The sequence below is a fragment of the Melanaphis sacchari genome, unplaced genomic scaffold, assembly GCF_002803265.2.
Source record: "Melanaphis sacchari strain LSU unplaced genomic scaffold, SCAv2.0 Contig130_pilon_pilon, whole genome shotgun sequence".
In the NCBI taxonomy this organism is placed as follows: Eukaryota; Metazoa; Arthropoda; class Insecta; order Hemiptera; family Aphididae; genus Melanaphis; species Melanaphis sacchari.
Genome location: NW_020270535.1, coordinates 399,156 through 413,301, shown reverse-complemented (window position 1 = coordinate 413,301; position 14,146 = coordinate 399,156). Strand labels below are relative to the sequence as shown.

The 14,146-nt window shown below is 27.1% G+C and overlaps 1 protein-coding gene across 3 annotated transcripts; it reads left to right on the top strand.

Annotated features, from left to right (window-relative positions):
• The first annotated feature begins 417 nt into the window (after positions 1–417).
• Positions 418–14,146, top strand: LOC112591285 (protein hu-li tai shao). 3 transcript variants are annotated; one of them, XM_025335050.1, is made up of 18 exons: positions 426–829; positions 7,032–7,159; positions 7,235–7,412; positions 7,499–7,650; positions 7,826–8,040; positions 8,104–8,263; positions 8,395–8,493; positions 8,560–8,757; positions 9,234–9,370; positions 9,440–9,566; positions 10,772–10,882; positions 10,960–11,052; positions 11,126–11,312; positions 11,394–11,504; positions 11,575–11,646; positions 13,402–13,466; positions 13,547–13,682; positions 13,805–14,146. In XM_025335050.1, exons 2-17 carry the CDS (start codon positions 7,058–7,060, stop codon positions 13,673–13,675), a joined length of 2,136 nt encoding a protein of 711 aa, XP_025190835.1. In that variant the 5' UTR covers positions 426–829; positions 7,032–7,057; the 3' UTR covers positions 13,676–13,682; positions 13,805–14,146. The 3 variants fall into 3 exon arrangements, with proteins under 3 accessions (XP_025190833.1, XP_025190835.1, XP_025190834.1); XM_025335048.1 differs by lacking the exons at positions 13,402–13,466; positions 13,547–13,682; positions 13,805–14,146 and adding an exon at positions 12,181–12,434 and having other exon boundaries at positions 418–829; XM_025335049.1 differs by lacking the exons at positions 426–829; positions 13,402–13,466; positions 13,547–13,682; positions 13,805–14,146 and adding exons at positions 1,061–1,508; positions 12,181–12,434.

Genomic DNA, 14,146 nt, shown 5'->3' with positions numbered 1-14,146 from the left:
ATCCGCCGGGACGCCGCCCGCCAGCCGAACGGTTAGGATATCGGAACCGACGCGGCCGCCGCCGACGATCGCAGCCTGCTAGCTCTCTCCGCCGATCGACGCACGCACGCGCGCACACGCGAAGAGAACTCTCGCGCGCACGCGCGGGCGTATCTCCGGTCGAACGAACGGGCGGCGACGGATTCCATTTGTTTTTGCGGTTCGTGTTTTGGAGTCATTAACTCGGCCGTCGCGTCGTGCGAGTGCGCGCGAGTCACACACTGTGTGTGTGTGTGTGTGTGTGTACCTTACCGTTGCGGAGTCCGTCTGTGCGCGTCAGTGTGTGCGTGTTGGTGTGCGTGCGCGCGCGAGTGTTCGAGAGCGTACGTAACGTGCGTGCGTGAGTGCGTGTACGTGCGCGCGAGTGTGCGTGTGCGTGCGTGTTTGTGTGTGTGTGTGTGTGTGTGTGTTGCGCGTACGACCAGTCGACGCCGCCTCCGACAGTCCGACGTCAGTGTGCCGCCGCCGCCGCAGCAGTAAATCGTTGTCCTTCCCCCCTCGCGGAACCGCACGCTTTGCTTTCGCGATACGTTATTCTGTTCCGGCCGTTTCGTGCGCGCCACCACACCGGCCCAGAACGCGGACACGAAAAATATGTGCTCCTGACCGAACCACACCACCGACGGGATACGACATTGTCTGACAACGGCAATATTCACCAGCATCGCCGCGACACTTTTCGCGGACAAGCGGCGGCGTGAAGTACGGTCGTCGTCTATCGATCCGGATCTCGACACCTCCCCCCCTCTGGCCAGGGGCAGCGCTTTTCCTGCACACACCATACCAAGCGGTAAGCGCACTGTTCCCATAACGGAACTGATAATACGTGATACAATAATAATAATAATAATAATAATAACAACAATAATTAACGTATTTTAAAGCGGCGAACCGGACGAACGGAACCCGCCCGGAAACGCGTTGTCGGGCCTAGGTGGCGGGGCGGTGGGGGCGCGCGCGAATTTCCGCGCCGCCGTCAGCCTCCGCTCGCGGTCCGTCCGTTGTCTTAATTAAACTATTTAAATTTTCGTTTTCCCGTCCTCCTCCGATCCGATCATATTTATTACCACCGGTCACCGCCGTAGTTCGTGAACGCGAGCGTGAGTGAAAAAATTCGGCCGAACGGCGTTCCTGCGCGTGCGCGCGAAGATTTTTCGGTTTTTTTTTCTCGTCCCGTCATCTAGCATAAATTTTTTGGCCCGGTCCGGCGTCAGCGCGTTGAGTACGCGCGTCCCCCGCACGTCACGGCTTCCGATTTACGAACACGTTTCTTCTTCATCCTCCTCGCGGCGTTATTATAATAATATACGTACTCACCAACAACGGCCGTGGCTGGGTGTGTCCGTACAACTACCAGTTACTACGATCGTGTTTGAATTTTTAAACAACTTATATTATTGAAAATAAAAAAATTCGACGTTCCCGAATATTGTGATATTTATGTGTCGTCGTTACATCGGCTGACAAGGGTATGTGCGTAATATGATATACTTATGTCGGGTTGCATGAAGAACTAATACATTTAATTACTTATCACGAGCCACTAAATCGTGTCTAAGGGACCTTATTAGCTCACCGTTGATTCATTAAATGTTTAGTGATAGTTCATGGAGCCCAGAATATTACTACTGTTATTATTATCATTGCAACAATACTCGTGTTTGTGTACAATCATTATCTGCTGACGAATGACCATATTACATTATTACTGTTTCGAGTTTTTGTATACCTACCTATAATGCGTAATTTTAGTTCTGCTCTGGGTATTGTTTTTAGCCGATCCCTGTCGTATCAACTATCACTTGTACAGGGTTGTTGATCGATCACCCTGCTGACGCTGAAAAAATTATGTCATCTAGATTCAGGTGTCGCTCTGTGATCAGTCATCACATGCTGTAACCACTTGTTGGCTTGTGTCTCTTTTATTTTATAAGAGACACTATGTTAAATACTGAATAAATCTTCCTATTTGTTCTTTAACCTACCTATCTATAATTAAATTGCAGTATTTTCTTTTTTACTTTACATCATTTACTTGGGAGATTACCCTAATTGTTTTATTGTTTAATTACATAAGTGTAAATTAATGGTTCTATGGCTGTTAATATTCACATTTAGGTATTAAATAGATACACATTAAATGTTTTGTTAATCGCTATTAATTCAAATAACAATAATATTATCTAATGATGCAGACAATTATCAATAACTTCTTGTACATATAAAAGCCATTAAAATACATACACGTATAAGTTAATACATGCTATAATTTATTTTTTTTAATAATAAAATATTCTCTATTCTTTGCTGTGAGAATATACATTATGAACATTACTTTTATAAATCTTAATCTATTTGTTGTTTAACAATGAATGTAATGATTGTATGTAGGTATCATAACATTTACGTATTTATTTATGTTAACGTCATCCTAAACATCTAATTATAATAATAAGCTTAGTATAACATGCCCATCATTTTTATCTAAATATGTTTAAACATGGTAGGCAGCAGCTAAATAATTAATTACAATAATTATGTAGACATATAGTATTATAGTTGATAGGAAGTTTAACATACCATATTTAGATTAGGATGTAATGATTAATTCTATATTTTTTAAACTGTTATCATGTTAACATAAATGTATATTAATTATATTGAATAATGGTGCCTGTGTAAAAAAAATGTTACTTAATATAGATAAGTATTTAGAATGCACTAAAGATTATGATTTATGAATAAATGATTTTAACCTATACCTAATTATACATATTATTTTAAATAATATGTGATCAAAGTTTATTTAACTATTGGTACTTGTTAGTAAAAATAAAATTTAACTTAATATTACTTATGTGATATTTTTTGTTGATTTATTGTGAGTTAACAATTAAAAAGTCTATTTGTACATTTTTATTTTTCTACTCTCACTTAATTTTATTATGTTTGTTTAATATTATTTTCAATTATTAAAATATGCGTGATTAAAATTGTTTTAAATACTTATTTTAATTAATAACATAAAGTACCTAGGTACTTATAGCAATTCAACAAAACTTACCTACATAAAAAATTATCAATTAATGATAGATATGTAATAATCTATGCATAAAAATTTGTTTAAAATATTTATCAACAATAATTAATAAAATTTCTTCTTGTATATCTACTTAATTTAAAAAATATAATTATGTACTTAGTATATAAATTTCAAAATTTAGGTAAATTTTGTCATGTTTCATATTTTATCAGTTGATCAAGTAATGATTTATTTCCATGTTTACCAATAACTAACAAAAAAATAAGTAACTTTTGACTAAAGCAGGATTCATGTCTATGCCTTCTGTCGTATTTTTCAAATTACTGTAGTAATTTATTATGGTATTATTTACTAATCATGATTTATTGGAAAATTTCCAAAGTTTAGAACTAACTCAACTTTAGATACAATATAACAGATTACTATGAACACAGTTTTATTCCCTTAGAAGTATCTGCTATAGAACTATGTAAAACCATTACCATTAATATTTTTTTATTGATTATACCATTGATTTTAGATTATACAATTTTAATATTGATAACTGTTAAATAAAGATTGTTTTTTATAAATCTATTAATTTCTGAAAACTTTATTATTTAAACATTATAATATAAACATAAAATAGTCCTGTTATAGACACTTTCTACTACCTTTATACCTACTTGCCTACATGTATTAAAATAATATGTCTTAATAAATTATTTTAAAAAATGTCAAATTTAATACATTTTTTATTATTTAAAGTTTATATTCATGAATTAATTAGGTATTTATTCTATTTGAGTATTTTAGTAACAAGTTGTTTCCTCTTTAGAACTCTAACCTACATTTATTTAAGAGGTAGACAATAATAATGAGAATTGTACAATTATACATTATCAAGGTCAAAGTATAATAATGATATATTAGCATGTGCTAATAATCATTTATTCCGTTAAACATCATCATTCATTAATACATTATAAAAACAAACACAATAGGTCACTTTCTATTTTATGATTCTTCTACTATTTGCTATTTTGTTATTAATACAAAAACTGAAGTTTTACTGTAAATTCAAATTATATAATATGACTTAAGATGTGTATTGAATATTCAATAATCTTGGATTTTGAAGTAATGAAAAGTTTATTATTGTTGGTATAAATATTTAAATTTATAAGAATTATAAATTATAACAAAACATAATAATTCATGTTAAGTACTGCTGATAATATAGCTTAGTTTACAGCATTATTAAATGTTAATATCTAAGTACAATAGCAAAAATACTTTTTTTTATTATTTTCAATACAAAAAACATAATTATTATAATTAAAATTTTAACTCAGAAAACTATATTAAATATACTATTTTGCTAGATAATTCATAATTTATAAGTATTTTATTTTCTTAAGCCTAAAGATACCCATTTATACTTGTGACAAATACCCATTATTTATTCAATAAATTTATATTTATTAGTATAAAAACTAAATTAAATGTTAATTCATTGAATTACATAACGCATTCACCCTTTTTCTTCTTCGATTACACAGTTATTTAAAATTTTGAGATTTTCTATATTACTTAAAGAGTGTTTTATAGGACAGTTTGTATCTACATACTTCTGATTTTCAAATGACAATCCCCTTTTAAATAAAAATCTATTTAGAAAATAATATTTCCTAAAAATATTAATATTTCAAAATTTGAGCTAGTAGTTTATGAACTAGGTACTGAACTTGTGTGCTGAAGATAATAGGCTTATATAATGATTTGAAAGATATGGCAGCTATGTTGATTTAAACATTTTAGTAGTCTATTAATACTAGGATACTAGGATTTACTTAGGTACTATTATCCTTAATATAATATTTTAATAACTTAGAAATTATTTATTCAAGTTTTTAATTGGGTTCATCAATATTTTCACCATAGGATAATCCTTAAGTAATACAAACAATCTCAAGCATTTGAAAATATATTTATTTAGTATACTTAAAAATTGGAAGATATGATTTATAACCTAACCTTACATTTAATTTTTATTAAATATTCTAAAATATCATAAAACCTTTCTCAACGAATAAATTTGAATAATGAACATTTTGATTAAATTTTGGTCGTTTTAATTGTAATCATCTGGGCTCTGGTTTTTATACATTTGCATATTTGTTTGGGAATTAGCTTGAAGAAAAATACATATTTGTTTTTTGATATAAGAATTTCAAATTTAAAAATTGTTGTATATTTTAGGTTTTTTTTTTCTTCAAATGCATAGTACAATCATTTTTTTGATTTTGTTGCATATTTTATTATTTTATTTATTTGTATATTTTTTAATTTGATTTATAAGAAAAATGAAAATTATTTATATGAAATTTTCCTTTTTGACGTATTTAAAAAATATTATTAAGAAAACAAATGTGTAGGTACAATACACATTGTTCATTCTAAATTAATTTTATCTTATGATTTTATCTGCAATAATGCCGATAAGACAATAATCAATGCTCATTATTATACAAATCCAAATACAACACCCCATTTAACAGTTTGTCCCTTTTTTAATATAGTATATATAAAATATATTTGTTTTTAAGTTTTTTAATTTAATTTGTATAAGTACATCTTTTTTTTAATTAAAAATAAACACATATTTTGATATTTAATATTATGCATACATATGCGCATATTATTATGATTTAAGTGCATAAAGTACTGAGCCCTGGTAATCATTATCTAAGTACATTTTATTACAATGTACATTTTTCATTTTATTATATTTTATTTTTTACCTTATTATAGCATTATAGTTCTTTATCCATTGTGAGAAATAGCCATTTCATTTGTAATTGATTTTATTTTTTAATAATAATTAGGGAACAGATTTAAATGCAAAATGCATTCTGAACGTCCGAAAATGTTGCTTTCCAAGCACTACATTCATTTTATACATCAAGAAATTAAAAAATATAACTTTAATTTTATATTTATTGACATTTTTATGTTTTAAGTTATTTTTAAAAAGGAATGGATATACAGTAGATTCTCATCATGTCAAATCTTAAGGGGAACAGAAAAAAGTTCGAGGTATCGAAAACTTTGGGATATCGAGTTTATTAAAAAATAAAAAAATAATATAAAATATGTATGTTGTATAATGTATATGAATAATAAATAATACTAATGCTTAAAATACATCATTTGAATACTTAAAATACCGAATAAATTATTTTTTTTTTTTTAAATCTGTCATTAAAGTTTGCTTAATATTATTTCTTTCTGCCACGACGTCTTCCAAATTAGATAATTAAATATTATTTATCATATTATAATATGTTGTAGGTTCTACTATTTCTATTATTTATTATATTTTTACTGATCAGATAAATGTGTTGCTAAAGAAAATTATAGTTTACACATGTAGATACTTATGTGTATACAATGATACAAATAATTAATACTTAAAAATAAATATTGACATAATTAAACACATTTTTTCAATGTTAAAAAAAATTTTAAGAGCATTTAAAAAAAAACTGTTAAGAGTGCATTAAATTGTATTTTTTAAAAGTATTTTTCTTGTTTTTAGAGTATTTAAATTTGTTCCGTAATAATAATACATATTAGTGAACAAAAAATAATATAAATATACATTAATTTATGTGTCATTATTATTGGTTTATTTTTATATTGTTCATTCTTTCATTTACCTTCCTATTTCCTTTAAATAGCATATAAAATTATGGCAATCGAAAAAGTGATATTTAGAGGTTTCATCGTAATTTAATGTGTAAAATCTTTGTGAAACTATGTGCATATTATATTTATATGATTAAGCAATAGTTAGATTAAACAATCAACTTAAAACAACAACAAAAATATTAAAAAGATTAAAAATGAATTTTAATTTGTTTGAATGTAATTATATTCATAACCTACATCTTTTTTGTTTTAATAGGTTAAGTAATTTTTAATACTTTAAATATGGCTGACATAGAAGCTGAACCACCACAAAGCAATGGCTATGCAAATGCCATTGATGATGATGATGAACGTGGTAAAATGAGACCAGCAGATATTGATGCTGTAAGTAAAAAAAAAAATCGCTGTCAATTAAATTAAGGTTGTGTTAAATATTTAATTTATGGTTGTTTATTGTAGGATGTAAGAGAAATGGAACGACGAAAAAGAGTAGAAATGATTATGAATTCTCGTTTGTTTCGTGAAGAACTAGAACGAATAATTGAAGTTCAAATGAAAGATGGTGGTTCTGTTCCTGCTGGGCTTTTACAACAAATTTCAGAAATGATGGGTGGGCGTCAATCAGGAGGTTCTAAATGTAAATATGATGTCTAAAAAAAAAAAATCCTTTTAAAAACTAATATTTATTATTTGTACTTTATTAAAATTTAATTATTATTTTAGCTTCGAATTGTGTTGTTCCGATTAATGATATTCGTGGCGTAGAAAGCATGGGATATGCCAAAGGTGAAAAAATTATCAGATGTAAATTAGCAGCAGTATTCAGATTAATGGATTTATACGGCTGGACCCAAGGAATTTATAACCAAGTTTCTGTAATTATAAGTTTTTTTTTACTGTTGCTATTTAAATTATGTTACTTCAGATAAAATTAGCTTAAGTATTAAATGTTTTTTATTAAATTCTGTTGAAGTTTAAAAAATATAAATATATATTCTTTTTTAACTATTTATTATTGCATTTCAAACATTAATAATAATTTATTTTTAGGCTCGATTAAATCAAGAAGAAGAACATTTTTTAGTTAGCCCATACGGTTTATTATGTAATGAAGTGACAGCTTCTAGTTTAATTAAAGTGGACATGCAAGGAAATGTTATGGAACCTGGCACTACTAATTATGGAGTAAACATAACAGCATTTCAACTTCATGCTGCTATTTATGCAGCGAGGCCTGATTTGAAAGCTATCATAGATGTCCAAGTGTATGTTACTTTTTTGAGTTATTGTTAAATTCCATAAAATAATTTCTAATTGTGTATTTATAGAGGACCTGTTTTGGCCGTATCATCATTACGTTGTGGCTTATTGCACATAAGTAAAGAAAGTGCTTTGATTGGGGATGTCTCACATTATGCATACCCAGGATCTACTGTAGATCCAGATGAAAAAGACAAAATTGCAAGAAGCTTAGGGCCTATTAATAAGGTATTAGAAGCTTAACATTTAATTTTAATTTTATCTATCCACGTATTTATGTTTTCACAATTGTCTTAATTATAACTTTACAACGTTAACATATCAAATTAATTTTTATAAATTTAATATTTGTTGTTTAGGTTATATTTTTCACTAATCATGGTGCAGTTTGTTGTGGTGAATCAATAGAAGAAGCATTTTACAATGCCTATAATATTGTTACTGCTTGTGAAACACAGGTATGCTTAACAATTAAATTAGCTTATTTCTTATTATTTATCTGTAATTTCTCTGTTATGTTTCAGCTTAAAGTATTACCTGTGGGATTAGATAACATTATAACAATGACTGATGAACAGTGCAAATTAATTTATGATGCTGCTAGAACTCCACCAGAGGGTACATTACCATCTCCATTACCTGCAGGAGGAGCTGTTGCAGATAAACGTTGGAGAGTTGGAGGTCTTCAATTTGAAGCACTTATGAGAATGCTAGACAATGCAGTATGTGCTCTAATAATTAAACCTTACTACATTATGATTAAGATCTACTAAGACTGAGCTCATTAATTTTCAATTATCTGTATCAAAATTACTTGGCTAGCTACGTTTTCTATCCAAATTGGATCTTATAAATTATGTTTTTGTATTATTTTCAAGTGGTTTGTCTTTTAATTAAAATTAAAATATAAATACACTAAAATCGATCTTAAATAATATTTGATCAAAAATAAAATTAGTCAAGTTTTAATTCTTAATTTTTGTATAGCGAAATAATATTTTTCTATTATCTCTTACATTTTAAGTTTTGACTTACTGTTATTTTAAAATTTAACCATAACTGACAATCGAGTTTTTGGTGAATAATAATTAGATTTAATTTGCAGTATAAATTTGTAATTGGTAAAATTATGTATAGATATACAGAAAAAAAAGCTTAGATTTATAGTTTTATAATTAATAATTTATTTATTTCATAGGGATTCCGTACTGGTTATATATACCGACAACCACTTATCAAAGGTGAACCTCCTCGTCCTCGTAATGATGTCGAAGTACCACCAGCAGTTTCTTCTCTTGGATATTTATTAGAAGAAGAAGAGCTATATAAAAATGGGCAAGTTGAATTTTGTTTTTATTTGGCATATCAAACGACATAATATATTAATTTATTTATTTTAATTAGGCAATGGAAAAAATATTATGATGGCCGTAAATCAACTGATAGAACTAAATGGTTAAATTCGCCAAATGTGTACCAAAAAGTGGAAGTTCTTGAAACTGGCACATCAGATCCTAAAAAAATCACTAAGGTAGACATCAAAAATTAATTTTTATGTATTCGGTTTAACACGATTTTAATAAATAATTTTTATTTGATTTTAATCATTATAATTTATGAAATTAATCCAAAGTAATATTTTACTTACAATTTATACTATTTTTTGTCAAATGTTAACACTCCTAACAACAGTAGTTATGTGTCAACATTTTTATATTGTTATTAGACTAAGTAAAAGAGTATATTTTATTAATTTTAATTTTATAACTACATTTTACCACATCTTAATTTTGGGCTTATCAAAAGTTAATAACACTTAGTTTAAGTGCTTTAACAATTTCTGTAATCATTTTTGCTTTGCTATTTATTTATATTATATTGTAATTGAATCATAGAAATATATTTATAAAATTTTGAAAATGTAAAATCACATTATTTAATTATGCTAATAAACTGAACATTTATTTTTGTTTCAAAATTTAATAGTTTGGGTCTTTCATATGGTATTTATTAAGATAAGATTATTAATTAAACTATACCTAATGTTGTTAAACTATATTCTCTATTATATTACATACACTAGAGCATACTTGTTAATCAAAGAAATAAAAGTTAAAAAAAATATGTTTTAGTTTACTAGATATGCATTGTTTGGTATCAATAGTAGTTTATTAGGAGGTTTTTATATCTAATTTTATTTTTCTTCCTCTTTTTGATATGTCTTGTTAACAAAATTAAAATTTCAATAAAACATCTGATATGTTGTGATATGTTGCAATTGTTGATTCAAATTTTTGTAGTTGTCATCACTGTTTATAATATATTTTCATTTCTGATCTATGGTATTATATCATTGTAAATGTGATTGTGTGTACCATTCAATATACTCATTTATAATAAATAAGCATAGATAAACTACTATTTTGTATTGTTTAAGTTAATAATTTAATTATTCAATTGTAACTAAAAAAAATATATATGTTTAAATTATATCGTGTTTTTATGCATACCTCTGAAAAATAATTTACTGCTTTACACCTAAACTTAGTTTCTGTAACAATTTGTATGCATGTAATTTTAATTTTGGAGAAAAATTAAAACCAATTTGATATCGTTTGAAATATTTTAATATTCATTTACAAATACTACATGTCTGAAAAAAATAATGATAATAATACTTAAAACTAATGTTAATTATAATACTTAAATTTTAAAAAATAGTAATAATTTTTTTAGTGGGTATCTGAAGCTTCTCCAAATTCAAGTACACCTTTTAAAATTGAAGGACCTCTACAATTTGTTCCAAAAAATACTAATCCAAAAGAGTTCAAAAAACTACAGCAACAAGTAAATATGATTATTTTATTTATATAAATAAGCATATCTTATAACTTTGTTGTTATAACTTTTTTTTAAATCTTAAGATTAAAGAAAATCGAAGAGCTGATAAAATTACTTCAGGGCCTCAGTCCCAAATTTTAGATGGTGTTTCTTGGGAGGAAGCAAAAAAATTACAAGTATTAATTATATTTAATATACATTAGGTTAAATTAAATAAAATACTTTCAACTAACATTGTTTGTAACTTAGGATGCTAACTTAAACTCAAATAGTGATCAAGTTATTTTGGTGGGTGCTGCATCTAAAGGAATAATACAACGTAACTTTCAACATAATGCAACTGTTTATAAAACGCCTTATGCAAAGAACCCATTTGATGCTGTTACTGATGAAGAAATAGAATACTATAAAAATGCTGTTGAACGGAGTACAATTGGTTAATATTTAATTTAATTACAGTCTTAGTATTTAAGCAATTTATGTAAAACTCATTTATTGCTATTTTTATAACTCATAGATAAGGATCAAATAATGGATATTAAAGATCAAATGGATAATGTTCACTTTTCGCCAGCTAGACAAACTGAAGCATTTATTATCAGTGAAACTGAAGATGATAGTAGAGCAGGTATTATAAACAGATAAAATATAAGTTTAATTCAAAATATAAATTCATTGTGATGAAAATCATTTTTCAGAAGCCAGAGTATTACAAGTAGAAAGAAAATCGGTGCTGAAACCTGACCAAGCTGAATTTGTTCTAAGTGAAGGTATGTTAATTTAGTTTCACAATAGAATATCCAGTATAAGGTAGTCCACTTAATACAAATGATAAAAAAAATTTAGTTAATAGATTTTTTTCTTATATATTTCAAGTATATTATTTTTAATCATTACATCATCAAATTTATGAATAATGGTTTTAAGTGGTATGATTATTACGTAAGTGAATCATTCGTAAGTGTGTTTCTTTCAATATCTATAGTTATCAAATGTGTTATTAAATACATCTTCAATTTAATTTATTTGAAATTGAAGTGTTCTCATGTGTTTGATAACTATTAAAATAAATAATTTTATTAAGTTAATTTATTAAAAAGGTTTGCTAGTACCACTCGGTGTGTAGGCTATCTTAATTTGGATATATTTAAGCTGATGTTTTTATGTAGGATTAGAATTCAAAATGATATAGAATATTATCAAAATTAATTTTCTCTTTCAATTTTTATTATTTTCAAAATGTATGTACTACTTATTAGTATATGTCTTTAATTTAAATTTAAATTTATGTATTCAATAATTAGTACAAGACGAGTTTGACATAAGTAATTGTACAGAAACTACTATTAAACCTATGTGGATTACATTACCATCTACTGCTAATAAGATAAACATTCAAGAAGTTTGTGAAAATAGTGAACACTTGACAAGTAAACGCAAGTTAAATTCTTCTGTTTCAAAGTCTTGTAAATGTTTGGATATTGATGATTATATTGATATAATACTAAAATTTGATGCTGTAGAATTTTAATATCTGCACTTTGGAAACCTGTTTTAATGTTCCATAACCACTTATCATAATTAATGTTATTGGATTATGGATAATCAGTTTTAAAATTAACTTTTTCCTTTAAATTTATTGCTATGTATTTATAAAAAAAAAAACTCATTATATTTTATTGTGATTTAAAATTGTTTTTATTATTATTTTTTGTTAATTAATTATTTTTATATAATTTTTATATAAATCAATTTTCAGCAATTGAAACTTTCTTTTTAATAGTTGAACATACTTTGTAGATAAGAACAGTTTGAAAATTTGAATATTAAAATTACTTAATTATTTTATTATGTTGTGTTTTCGTTTCATATTTTATACTAACTATAAATGATCATGAAAAATCTATTTTAGGTTTACACAGCAATCAATAAGATAATAAAATTATCACACATTAAGTATTTCATGTTTGACTTTTGATATATTTATATTTATTAGTTTGAGTTGTTGAAGTTTTGGATCAGAATTGAGATACTCAGCCAGGTGGTCCTGCAGTTTAGTTATTTGTTTGATGTTTAATAGTTATTTTACAGAACTGGAATACAGAAAGGTTATCTTTTGATATTATTAAGTTATTCTTAATTCTTACAAGTATGTTCTATCGCAGTCATTTTTAGATTAGTTTATTTCTTTGACATATTTCTAGTGGAGAATTTTTTTATTTTTTGTTTACAGAATTTTAGTGTTATAACTTGTATGGTTTTAGTTATATACACAACACATAGTATTGTACTTATAAAAGCAAGGAACCTACTAAACTCAACAATTAAAAATCAAAACTTACTTAAATATAAAAAGATAATAATATGCATGATAATGTTGCAGGCAGGAAAGTTGTAATAAACACCTTAATTTTATATATTTTCTCTGATTGTTATCATTAGTAATTAAATAAATACAATTTTTCATCAGAATTACTAAAACTCAGACATTTTTTTCTATTGAATTATGATTGTATGATTTATAGGAGAGAATACATACAATGGAGATCAATCAGATGCTCATCAAAGCACATTTTCAAGTAGTAAAGAGGTAATACAAATATTTTCATTTTATTTATCTGAACAAATAATTTAAAGTAATATAAACAATTTTGTTTAAATATTTAATAGGGGTCACCTACTAAAGAAATGTCCACCGAGGATTCTTCACACAAGGATAAGAAAAAGAAGAAGAAAGGAATTAGAACACCATCATTCCTTAAAAAGAAGAAAGAAAAAAAGAAGAGTATTCCAGCTTAATAACTATGTAAGCATATTGTTTTACATATTATTTAATTTAGTATTAAGACATTTACTACATAAGTTTTTGAATAAATTTAAGTTAACAACATTTAATATATTTAATTTAATTGAAATTTTCTCTTTTAGAATACGCAGACAAACGCTTTGGCAAACACGCTTTGGTCAACCAGCACTAAAAATAGTCTGTAGCTCATTTAGTCATTCAATCATCTTTTAATCATTTTGGACTCAACAGACTAAACCATTACAATCTTGACACCCACCAGTGTTTATTCATTTTTGTTAAGTTAATAGATATTTATTTAATCAAGTGCATTAGATCGATGCAATTAGTAACTAGTAAATAAGAGTAATCCTATTTATTTTTAATGTCATAGATTTGGCCCTATTTCAACAAATTAATCTATTACTACGATGAATATATTTTTATTTATTTATTTTTTTTTTTTTTTTTGCTATAAAATTATT

Coding starts and splice junctions, on each gene's coding strand:
- LOC112591285 (XM_025335048.1), top strand. CDS start 7,058: ATGGCTGACATAGAAGCTGAACCACCACAAAGCAATGGCTATGCAAAT. Junction 7,413..7,498: donor TCAATCAGGAGGTTCTAAAT/GTAAATATGATG, acceptor TTATTATTTTAG/CTTCGAATTGTGTTGTTCCG. Junction 8,264..8,394: donor GCTTAGGGCCTATTAATAAG/GTATTAGAAGCT, acceptor TTTGTTGTTTAG/GTTATATTTTTCACTAATCA.